Source organism: Lissotriton helveticus, chromosome 1_2 (assembly GCF_964261635.1).
Source record: "Lissotriton helveticus chromosome 1_2, aLisHel1.1, whole genome shotgun sequence".
NCBI classification, from domain to species: domain Eukaryota; kingdom Metazoa; phylum Chordata; class Amphibia; order Caudata; family Salamandridae; genus Lissotriton; species Lissotriton helveticus.
This window is the reverse complement of record NC_136058.1, coordinates 31,303,649-31,316,575: the sequence shown is the minus strand read 5'-3', so window position 1 is coordinate 31,316,575 and position 12,927 is coordinate 31,303,649. Positions and strand designations below refer to the sequence as shown.

Genomic DNA, 12,927 nt, shown 5'->3' with positions numbered 1-12,927 from the left:
AGCGAGATCTGCCTCTGCGCTTTCGCTGGTCTTCAGGACCCCTACCAGAGGGGCCCCCGGTTGAGGAGTCGGATTCCCCGCCTTTTGCTGTGTTGACGCGTACCCTCACAGTCTCGTCCGTCCACTAAAAGACGGCTTCCGGGGTGTCAAAAAAGAAGGTGCGGGACTGAAAGATAACCCGCAATCGCGCTGGGTAAAGCAGGGCATAGGGTAGCTTCAAGCCCCGAAGGCGGGCCTTGGCCGCGGCGAAAGACTGTCTCTGCTGCTGCACCAACTTCGTGTAATCCGGGAAAATAAGAATGAGAGTTCTCGAACATCAGTTGGGCCTTCAATCTCGCCTGTTTCAGGATAGCGTCTCTGTCGGCATAATTTAACAGTTTGGCAATCATGGGGCGAGGGCGCTTCCCCACCGGAGGTTTCTGCGTCAGAGCCCGATGGGCCCTTTCTACCACGAAGCAGCGCGAAAGAGTGTCGGCCGGCGTCCATCCCTCCAGCCACTGTGTCAGGAAACGCTCTGCATTGCCCTTTTCGCAATCTTCTGGAAACCCCAGGAAGCGAAGGTTGCTGCGCCTGGCGCGTCCCTCCGCCTCCTCCGCTCTCGACACCAGTCCCTTCTGCATCCTTTCAAGGGCAACGACCGTCTTTTTTAGGGTAGTCATGTCGTCTTCTACGGCTGTTATGCGCGTTTCTGCGCCTTTTATGCGTTCCACGGCGTTTCGCAAATCCTGCCTAAGGAGCATAACGTCCGAGCCCACTGCCCCAATCTTAGCGTCTAAGACATCTCTGGACTGCGTGATCGCAGCCAGGAGCGCAGCATTGTCCGGCACCGGAGTATGCGCCCCCTTTGCGCCGGCGGCTTCAGTAAATTTGTCAATGGGGCCCTGCTTACCCTGACTTCCGCCTCCACCTCGTGTCATGATGTTGTCAAGGATGGGGGGGGTCTCCCTCCGGCTGTCTTCCAGTTGATGTTGCCCAGCAAATATCGCTTGCCGCCAGCCACTCCGCGACAAGATGGCGATACAGTGAATAGTTCTCACACCGCAGCCCGCGGAGAGCCGCCTCACCCCCCAGCCAGCTCCCAAAGATGACCGGTCAGCAGTGTTTGATCCGCTAGGCCTCACGCCAGGGGGGAGTCACCACACAGTCTGCTCCTCCAACATTAGGCACCGGGGTCCGATCTGACCCCCGATACGCTGCGGGGCCCTGCCGAGCCCCCGCCGCCGGGCCACCCAAGATCCACTGTGGCCCCCAGCACGTATCGATCCTGCCCTCCTCCTCGCGGGGCCCGGACCTCTCAGGCAGCGCGGCAGATCGCCGTTCAGGTAGTGCGGGCAGAGGTGAGCCCGGGGCCCGACCTGACCCCTGAAATGGCAATGTGGCTCAGCAACCACCCCGCCCGTCTCCCCACCGGGCACCACTCTGACCTAGCTCCGTGACTGTCTCTCGCCGGGCCCAGGGCAGCCGCTCGTCCGGCCGACGCCGCCCTCCCCACGTTGGCGAAATGCCCCCCAAAAAATACAAACATTGCATCTACCCTACTATCCTCAATATCTCCACTGTGTGTACACTCAGGATCTGACAAACAGTTTACCTATCAGCTGCCAAGAAGTATCCACCCAGATGACATTACTCATATCATGTAGTTATTGAAAAGATGGTAGCACTACACAAAGTTCCTCTTTCTTGACCATCCAAGAAAAATTATTTAAGCCATCCCACAAGACCTGCTCTATATCCACCGAAATTTGCCCTGGACTCCCCTGCTGTACCCTCAGCTAGGAAAGACTAATTCATGCAGGGAACAGATGATACACTGCCATGTAAAAACATAGCTGCAGCAGTAAAATGAGTAGCTCAGTGTTGCTACACAGTGGTTTAGAGCTAATTCCACGGGGCTGCTAGGAAGTAATAACTAGACACAGTGGGAAGAAATAGAGGGCCTAATGCATCATTTTCCAGAAACATAAAAAAGAGCTATCAAGGCCATCAAGGAGAGTGGAGGGCAGAAGGGGGGGGGAGGGGACACTACATCCAGTGCCAGCAATAGGTGTGCCTTGGATGAAGCAGACGCACCCTCAAGGCAAGAGACAATTTTGCCTATGGGTGTAGACAAAATAAATATGGTTCGTGAGTGAATGTATTTTTCATGGCGAGGTAATTGTCAGGTCTCGCCTGACACAATGCGCTTGCGCATTGCTGGCGAGATTATAGTAAGGGGAAAAGAAAAGTCTACCAAAGAGCTTTAAAAATGCGGTTTATGGCCAGTGCATGCGAGGCATTGAAGCGCGAAGCTGGCATCTGGACTGCTTTCGCCAGCGCGCGCTCGGCCTCACTTCCTGCTCCCCCTCTTACTTTCGTTATCGCTCACACCCCATATGCTCGTTCCGTCCCACCCTGCCTCACCATTTGCTCCCCTGCCCCCCCATCAGACTTCAAAGGCTGCCGCTCCCCCACCCTCCGCATCAGACTTGAAAGGAATGCACTCCCCGCTATCTTGTTCTTTTAGCCCTACACTCGCCATGCATTAGCTAAAGCTCACCAGTGGGCCTTTTGCCCCTCACTAAAAGCTCCTATCCTCACGTCTCTTTCTCGCTCTCGCACCCACGCTCTTTCTGTTACTCCTTGCTCTCTTTATCTCCATTCCTCCCCTGTAGTTCTCTCTCATTCTCGCGCTCTCCCTCACTCTCCCCGTAACATCCCTCTCGCTAACCTACTTTCCCTTTCAATGCTGAATATTGAAAAATATAAGCAGTCGCCAGGTGTTTTTAACTCAATTTTTTTCATATTCTACGTGCGCACCACTCGTGTATTATTTTTTTTCTCCTCCTACTCCTCTCTCTGTCTTTCTCGCGCTCGCACCCACGCTCTTTCTGTTACTCCTTGCTCTCCCTCCAACTCCACCCTCCAACTCCACCCTCCAACTCCACCCTCCAACTCCACCCTCCAACTCCACCCTCCAACTCCACCCTCCAACTCCACCCTCCAACTCCACCCTCCAACTCTAACTCCACCCTCCAACTCTAACTCCACCCTCCAACTCTAACTCCACCCTCCAACTCTAACTCCACCCTCCAACTCTAACTCCACCCTCCAACTCTAACTCCACCCTCCAACTCTAACTCCACCCTCCAACTCTAACTCCACCCTCCAACTCTAACTCCACCCTCCAACTCTAACTCCCCCCTCCAACTCCAACTCCACCCTCCAACTCCACCCTCCAACTCCACCCTCCAACTCCACCCTCCAACTCCACCCTGCAACTCCACCCTCCAACTCCACCCTGCAACTCCACCCTCCAACTTCACCCCCCTCTTCTTTGTTGCTTCTTCCCGTTGTCCGTGTTGCTTTTTATGTCCCACCTGCCCCTCTCCTCCCCTTGTCCACGTTGCTTCTTCCCTCCCTCCTACCCCTCCCCTTGTCCGCGTTGCTTCTTCCCTCCCTCCCGCCGCTTCCCTTGTCTGCCATGAGAAAAAAAAACCTGTAACGTAGCCAGTGCTGGCTGCATCATAGGGCTTTTTTCCTATCTTTTAGCCATGCTGCACAGCAGCCGCTCTGCAACATGGCTAACAGACACTGGCAAAGCCAATGCTTGTTGCCTTTTGATCTCTGATTAACAGGAGATGTTAAAGTCTTCTTACCCTGGCCTGGAATAGGTATATTATTGATGGAGGAAACCTCTTGTATGGAGTGTTTGTCTGTGGTCAAGTCCCCCCAATACAACAGAGAGCTACCTGATATGGTTGAGCAGCCAGCTGTACTAGCAATGTTAGCAGTGTAGTTATTAGTCGGTGTATTCTTACACCAAGGCAATTTACCACCAGGCTGCTGAAAGCCTGTGTTACAGTATGGCAACTTTCCCTCACTTTTATTTGAATGCTGTGCCAGAGGTAACTGCTCACGAACCCTTGACCTCGTTGAACTCATTCTTACGTAGGTTATGCCCAGGGCTCAAGCTCATCTTGCTGTCTAAAGTAGCTGGATGATTTTAACAGTTGGTTAAGGCTGGTACCTCGAAATTCCAATTTTAATTGTTAGAAATTGATTTGAGTTGATATGTTTGGGTGTCGATTAATAGCAGGTACAGTGGTGGTTACTTTGCAGTTTAGTCAAAATGCTTGTTAAACACATTTGAAAAAGCCTGTTATTGCCTAGGTCTACTAAAACTGGTTCTACACGAAGACAAATGGCACGTTTCTTTACACTTTCTTGTCTACTGTATAGCGTCCTTTTTAGGTCGAGCCTAGAGAAGCGCATGCGCTGCTTGCTCGACTTTTAGTAAGGGGGTTTTCAAAGTGCTACCAGAGGCTTTTGCAGGCCTCAAGCTGGCGGTAACACGTGCGTGGACGCGCGCAGCCGCCATCTTTGTTTATTCCGTCACGGGTAATTAAGTGCATCGCGATCACTTTCAATTTCGGCAATTAAGTGTATCGTAATGCACTTTCACTGTGAATATTTTACAGGTAATAGAAAGCTAGTAGTTATTTTCATTTCTAAATATGCTTCAGTTGGTTGATTGAATGCTGCTGTTCAGTTCTCCTAATGTAGGGCTCTCTATTGACTGTGGCTAGGTCCTGCTCTGGAGGAATCCTAAAAGGACAGACCATCTCAGCACAGACGTCACTAACAAACAAAACCAGATTCTAATGTACGGTCTGGAATCGTCCAGTATGACGGTGTTAGCCCAAGTCTCAGGACTGCTGAGTAGCACGACTGCAAAATCCGGACCTGTAGCTCCCACGCTGGCTCTCCACGTCTTGTCTCTCTCTCTCTTGTTCTGCCTCCGAGTCTCTTGTTTTTGAGCTCTGTTTTTGCTTTCTCTTTCGCTGCTGACCTTTTATTGTCTTTCATCTCCTTTGTAGCCTCTCTTTCGATTTTTGTCTCTCTGGCGTGTGCCTTTCAGATAGTGTTGCATTGCCTGCCATCCGCACAGGATGCAGTTTCATGTTTGGAGTGCATACGCTTATTTATATAGTGGGAGGGCATGGTTTGTTGCTCCGGGCACTTAAGAAATTAATATATCAAGTGTATAACGATAGCACAATTGCAACACGAAAGATCAGTGTGCTTTACTCAGATCTCATTATTTCAGTAGCCGATGGCAGTAATTATGCTGCAAACGGAAAGCTTCACCATCAAGAACAACATTTAAAATCTGTGAATGCTATTATAACTTTTCTGTACTCCCTAACAAAACGGTGTGGATTGATCTCTAAAGGTGATTTAATATGGCTTCTGGGTGCTATGGGGAAACACCCTCTTACATCGCTACCCACACAGACCAGCTACACCCGCCTGTATGTACTCAGCATAAATTCCATGGAAGTCGAATCCTCTGTTGGGATTGGTCTGGAGTTACAGGAGTTGCGTAGTTTCCTTGATATGGTGTGCAGCTGAATAAAGGTTCCAGGTGGCCATTCTGACTGCTTAGTCTTTAAGGGTCCTCACAGAAGGATGCTGCTAACATTAACATCCTAGCAGCTTGTTTATTTTTTCATGTCTTTTTAGCCCTTTCGGCCTGGTCTACGAAGCAGGAAGTCAAAGCTCCATTTCTGTCTCTGGGAGCTCTGTGGATCTATGGTCTGTGCCCCCACCCCTCCACAAGCCGCACCAAGGTTGCCAGCCGACCACACCCACTTCCAGTGCTCACACACCTAGAAGCTTCAACCTAGCCAGCCAAGCCAACAGACTGGCCTCTGCCTGCAGGTTCCCCGTGGCCACTGCCTCTCCAGGGCAGAAACATGGCAAGCGGGCTGCCCATAGAATGGGACTTCCAAGGGCCAAAGCCACTGGTTGTGAGGGCCCTCAAGCTGCTTCCTCTCAGACCAAGCTTCAGCAGCAGTACAAGCTCCCCAGCCTCCACCGATGATGGCGATATCCAGCCAGACACCAACAGGCCAGCAGATTACCGTGGCCTCTCCCCATTCATGAGGCAGATATATCTTTGTCTGTAGGTACCTTTGGATCTTAATTACCTCTGGAGGTTTGTGTGAGCAAGCTTCATCAGTAGTATTTGCCGAATGTATTGGTTTGATTTCTAGTGCCGGGGTGTCCAAGTTTTCCCTGGCATATCCATGATCCTTCCCTTGCTCCACCCACACTTGCTCTGGCCTCTCAAGCTTTGTGGGCTTTGACAGGCTCTTTTTATCTTACATATTTTTCCTTGGTCTACATTCCGTTAGTTCTATGGGATGCTTTGGTCTTTCCCATTTATTTGCAGTATGATCTCTATCATTTTGTAATTTGCCTTTTCTTTGTGTCTTTACAGTATCTTTTTCTTTCTCTTTGGTGCCCTACTAACGTATTTGCCTTTTTTCACCTCCCCCACTCTTTGTTCTCTTGATTTTCTCATAATTTTATTGTTCCAAGTGCTGTTTCGTCCTTCTCAGTCTTTCCCGCTCTGAGCAGTTGATTTTGTTTGCTTTTTGCCCATGCATCCCAAGGACCCTCCTTTGCCTGAAGAAGAGGATTATGAAATGGAAGTTTCTAGCAGAGAGGAGTCTGAATATGAAAGCGGCGAGGAGGACAAAGATAGGTAATTTATAATTTCGTTCCCTTTTCAGTTAATCACTGTTCTATCATATTATTCTAATAGGAGCGGAACAACGTATAACTACATCATATACTTAAGATATGTACAGCAATGTTATTTTAAATACGGTTTACATCATATTTTTATTGTTATGCTTCCCTTTTCTTACTACAGCATTTTTCTGAGGGACTTTTTACTAATTTAAATATTTTATTTCTCCTATTTCAATTTAAGCATCTATTGGATTAAAGTGTTAGTGTTGTATATGTGTGGTGCATGCCTTATTTTACATGGAGTTCTCTGATGCAGTTGGAGGGCGTGCAAAGGTATGATAACTCAACCGCTCAAAGACTCAAAGCACTGATTTATTTTCTGACATCCAGGGATTTTCATTCAGTGCCTGTTCATTTTCTTGTGGATTTCTTTAGTAACCTGTTTCTGTGCATGCACAATATCAGGAATGACGCCTGTCCTTTATCTTTTACCGTTAAAAATAGTTGATTCCTTATTAAGTGAAACAGACATGAAACCACACTGGAGGAGCAATTCTAAGCTGACTCCCAGTTAGAAGTGAGACAGACAAAAAGGGACACCCTTCCTCTATGATGATCATCGTCAACCCTGATTCAGATTCAGTAAGGCCTGGCCTCAATCAAAACATAGCAAAGATGAAACAGTAACAAAGCAAAGCAAATTCCTCTATGGATTTTACTGTTGCATTTAAGCTTCACACTATACTAGTCCGCCAGGCAAAAGAAGAAGTCACGAAAAACCTTTCAAAAGGCCGACCGTTTCTAGAGCCAGTTCCTCAAATAGTTATAACAGCGGACGCATCGCTCTCCGGCTGGGGAGCTCACCTACTGCATCACACCATGCAAGGCAGGTGGACACCGCAACAAAGGTTACTCCACATCAACCACTTGGAGTTATTAGCTGTATTTCTAGCCCTGAAAGCATTCCAAAAACAAGTGTCAGGCAAGGCTGTCTTAGTCTGCACGGACAATATGACAGCAATGTATTACATGAACAAACAAGGGGGGCACACTCTCTGCAGCTCTCTCAGTTAGCGCAGCAGATATGGAGATGGGCTATACCACTAAGATCTTCCTCTTAGCCCAACATTTTCCAGGAGTACAAAACACCATGGCATATCTGCTAAGTCAAAACCAAAGAGGATGATGGACGGAGCGTTGACAATACAAGCACTCACCCCCAGTCAACTGATCTGGGTTTAATCCATCACCGTTCTTTAGCCCACTCTGCCACCCCAGTTCAGACATGGCTATATGCAAATCAGTCTGACCCAGTGCCTCATGGGAACAGTCCAGCCCGAACTGCTGAGCCATGCCTTCCCTGGACCGTAAACAAGCTTCCTAGGGACCGGTTTCTGGCATTGCAGCCGTCTTCAGCCAGGCTTGCTTAAATCCAGTGGCAAAGTGAGCAAGAGACTCACGTCTGAGCATACCCTGCCAACTTGTGGCGAACAAAGCAAACCAAAGGGGAGGATGGACGGAGCATTGACAATACAAGCACTCACCCCCAGTCAACTGATCTGAGTTTAAACCATCACCGTTCTTTAGTCCACTCTGCCACCCCAGTTCAGACATGGCCATATGCAAATCAGTCTGAATGTAAGGCCTGTGAACATGGATGTAACACACAATCGTCTCGACTGCAACATGGAAGGATGGAAAGGATCACTGAACATATTGCATGCGAATCTAAGTATGTGGTATACGTTTCAGAATGTCCATGTAAAAAACTCTACAACTCTACATTGGGAGCACCATTAATACATTGAAATAAGCATACTACAGCATCTGAGAACAATACAAAATAAAGATCTTTCTTACCCAATGGCAAAGCATTTCTCAGAGAAACACTCAGGAAATCACCAAGAATTAAAATATTTCGGGGCTAAAATGGTAAAACAAAATGAAAGAGGAGGGGACAGAACCCTGGAACTAAGAAGAGCTGAATCAAGGTTCATTTTAGCACTCGGAATAGAGAATGCATTTGGGCATAATCTGGATGCTGAATTGCACGTTTATCTGTAAGAACAAGAGAATACATCATAGTGCAAAAAAAAGAAAAAATGAAGGAAGATTATCCTAATGGACTAAACAATAACAACTGGTTGTTGGTGGTCCCTCGTAGATTCATTGGACAATTCATTAGTTCAGTGAAAAGAACAACAAAAAGTAGGAAGGGGAGTAATGATTTAAGGGTGGTGCATAGATAAGAAAAGAAAGAGGACAAGGAGAAAAAAATAAGGGAAAAAAGCACTAATGGATGTGAGGAACAGATATGGACAATTGAATATGAATTTAGCAGTTATTGGTGGCGCTAGAGGGCGCGCAAGCAGAATGGCCACCATCTGGTGAGGCTCCTGCTGCCTGGAATCATTATCCGGCATTTATCATCTGTACCTGGACTGAAATTCAATATTGTCTAGCATACAAATTAATTGCAGGATTGATGCATGGAACCGAATTCTTAATATACTGCCGGTTGCGTTCCTATACGCGCCTAGCCTGCCTCTCGTGTATCATCCGGGGCTTTCCCTGTTGCAGGAAGGGGGATTCCACACGGTATGTCATAAACTGAAACTGTATACCTGGGGACAGTTGTTCATGAGTGGCAAGTTTAAAACACGTGATCAGTTTTTTCAGGGACATTCACCCACACCATTAGAACTCTTTTACTATGTTAGGCTACGACAGGGACTGCGAATTATCCTGCTGCGATTCCCGGATGAACCTGACATAGTACTACCTTTACAAGCTATGCTTGTGTCTGCAGATGGCCGACATCTGGTTTCGCACCTTTATCGTAGTATTCGCGGGCAGTGTGACGGCGACGAGAGCAGAGCGCTTCAACACTGGAGTGCAGATCTTGGCAGGGAAATAACTGCAGTACAGTGGACATACTGCTGTGGCCACATGGCAATATTTCGCCCAGCTGCAGACTAAAAATCATTCATTATAAGTTTCTGCAGAGGATGTACTATACGCCGGAGAAAAAGATGAGGTTCTGATTATCGGACAATGCTAGATGTGAACGCTGCAGATCGGACGCGGCGGGCTTCTTGCATTTAGTGTGGGAATGCCCGGGTGTTTTTGACTACTGGACTCAGGTGCATTTGGCGCTCCAGGAGATGGTTAGCGAGACGATTGATAAAGATCCACTCACTATGCTGTTAGGGTACACTATGCAGATGCCCAAGTCAATAAGGGAGTTTGTGGATGTTGCATTATTGTTGGCAAAACGCAGAGTGGCATGCAGATGGGGGAGGGGGCGAGCCCCGAAATTCAAAGACTGGTTGAATGATCTGATTTATTGTCAGGATCAGCATAAGGTGTATGCAGACACGCAACCGGTGAGCAGTAGGACTAGAGACATATGGGACACATTGCGAGAATACTTGCTGGCCACTGCGGCTTCCTCGGATGATGGGAGCTTGGAAGATGCGGGAAGTACCACAGTTGGGTAGGAAGAATGGCTGTATGCTGCAGAATCTGACTGTTGCATGTCTCTGTGGTATATTAGGGTGTGTTACCCGCAGAATGAATGGTTATGGTGGCTCCATTGTGCAGACTGTACGGTTGTGGAGTGCCAACACTTTCCACTCTGATATTTGCTAGCACTGCACGGAAATATGATAATAGTCTCTCTCCGTGTTTTGTTGTTTTTACCTCGTTATTATACCACGATAAGATTATCCTGTCACATGACTGTCCTGATGAACGATGCCATTATATAGCGATACCTGCCTTATGTGCCAGCGCCTCTGTGTAAATACTGGAAAATGTTGCAACTATAGGATTGTGCTTTACAAGAGTACTACATGGAAGGCCCTCTCCCCCTTTGCTCATGTTATGGTTTGATGTTGGACACATGAAAACTTCAGGGACCTCTGGACTTATTTCTGCCATGCAATGCTAAGAGTACGCCAAATACTAAGGTTTTTACGCTGCCGGGCCTCCGGGATGTCGGCCATTGAGCTGTGTATGATATTGCTGCCGAAAGCGGATTACAGAGAACGCAGCCGGCCTGAGAGGTTGTTGGCACCATGCTGTGTTACATTGTGTTGGTATAATAAAGGTCTTTGAGACAAAAAAAAAAGAATTTAGCAGTTATTAAATAAATGAAATCTACTTTAGAGGAATCAAGACTCTTGGAAAGAGATATTTGGGACTTTACTTTGCACAATATATTTGCACAATGCATTCAACACTTTTCTCTCCATAATAACAATATCTGTGATTTTTAGAAACCTTTGGGGGCATGTAAAATAATGAAGTGTTTTATATCGACCTTTATACTGATCAAACTCGTTTTCTCTGGAGCACTGAATTGAATTTAGAACTTTTATGATCGTATTTATTATGTACTTTACAGAGACAGAATGATCATGCTCCACTTGTCGCAATAAAATGTTCTCCCACTTTTTCCCATCTATTCCCCTTTTTTTTTCTCCTCCCCTTCATTCCGCCTTTCATTCCCCTTTCCCTTTTTTTCTGACTTTCCTCCCTCTGACTTTCCCCTCTCCTAATTTTTTTCTTTATTCTCGTCCCTTTGTGTTGTCTACCTTTATACCCCTTGGATCACCCCTTCTCCCCCTCTTCTTTCCTTTCTGACAATACCCTCTTCCCCTCCCCCTCCTCCCTCCCCCTCTTTATTTTAAACCCTTCTCCAAAATCCCTCCGTCATTCGTTCGTTTCCCTCGACTTTTCCACTCTGGTTCCTCCCTTTATTACACTATGCCCTTCTCTACAAACCAAAAATAGAATTATCCACCCTTCCGTTTTTAGCAGTAAAAATGTTGCAGTTGTTTTTAATCATGTATGTTAATAACAGTTTGTTACAATTTCTTTTTTGGCCTGGGTACTTTACCAGCAGTGTTAAAACTAAAAATGGCAACTGCCAATAGCCGATGTAAATATTATCAAATGTGGGTTAACAGTCTAGTCTATTTTTAACTGAAACAAACAAGGGATTCATGCTCTATGTCACTTTAAATAGACGTTGTAGACGGTAGGACTCTGTGGTCCAGTTGAAGGCATTCGCCGAAACGCGTTGACCGTCCTTTTCACGCTTGCACTTATGGTGTTCAAGAAAATAAAGTACCTCTAAAAGAAAATACTTGTGGACTCGCTCTGTGCCGTGGAGACTCTGGTTCGAAGATATATTTATATATATATATATATATATATATATATATATATATATATATAATATATATATTAAATGTTAACTCTTATTTTAATAAATATTCCTTCTTTTTATTTCTGTATTTGTTTTAATTGTGGCTGTTCTGAAATTCTGTATTCACATTCTAGAATTTCCAAACTCATGGAATTGGCAACATTTCAACCAAAACAACCTCGCCTGACAAAGCAGCCTCGTGTGAGAAAGCGACAAAAGATAAAAGACTTAATAAATGTAGGCACTGCTGCTCAGCCAAGGTATGATCTTTGTGTAGTATGTTAACACAATATATTATATTATATTTTTGAACTAAAGGACAATTTTGTGTTGAATATACAATGTTACGGGTATGTCGTGGTTTCTGGGGAAGGTTTCTCTGACAGTGAAAATCAAATCTGAGGTTAGCACCCTCCTCTGTGCATGTTATTGCATCATGTGATCAACTTTACTGACTCTGGTTGTAAAGACCATGCAGCTCACAGGTATATGCAGGGCCACTGGATTTATACAATTGTCCTGCCACAGCGATTTTTGCGTAATAAGGATTGGCCATATTTGCCACATAATCCATCATCTGCTCCATAATCTGCAGATTTTAACCCCAGAAAATTAGTTCCTTGTTCAAACGGGTCACAACTTACTAAGGATGCAGCGTCCCATGTTGCTGCGCAGTGGAAGGCTCTTTGCAAAGCATAACCGGTCACCTTTCTGTTGCTTATCGCTATATTTGGGTGTTAAACTGGGACTAATGAGGTGCAACCAATGCCCATACTGTGTTACCAAGTTTCAAAATGATGAAATAATGAAGTAAGACTATTACAAAATGTGCTGCATTATGCCTCATAATTTGTCTTTTCTTGGTGCATAATTTACTCAATTCTGCCACTTAATTTGGCCCTCTCCTTCCTCATATTTCCAGTGACCCTGGGTATATGTTAGCATTGTTCAGAACAGCAAGTTGTGGGTTACAGGGTAAACTGCACATAGGGTGTAACATTTACATGGCTACACACAGATGGGAAGTGACTGTACTGGGGTAAGCAATGGGAATAGGGAGATGTTAGGTGTGGCGGTGTATGGCAAGTGTTAGGAGTAGTAGTCACACTTGTAGTATTTTCTTGAGAATTTGATTTAGTTTTACAAAAATTTTGAGTAATTATTTGTGCACCTTAATCACTTCTGAACTG

At 46.1% G+C, this 12,927-nt stretch overlaps 1 protein-coding gene across 3 annotated transcripts in view; it reads left to right on the top strand.

The window, feature by feature from the left end:
- Window positions 1-12,927, top strand: part of RNPC3 (RNA binding region (RNP1, RRM) containing 3) — a 231,179-nt gene that overhangs the window by 118,764 nt on the left and 99,488 nt on the right. For all 3 annotated transcript variants that reach the window (XM_078668497.1, XM_078668514.1, XM_078668506.1), the window contains exons 7-8: window positions 6,441-6,532; window positions 11,872-11,997. In XM_078668497.1, the coding sequence (XP_078524623.1) occupies window positions 6,441-6,532; window positions 11,872-11,997 (218 nt within the window). The remainder of the gene's footprint in view (window positions 1-6,440; window positions 6,533-11,871; window positions 11,998-12,927) is intronic.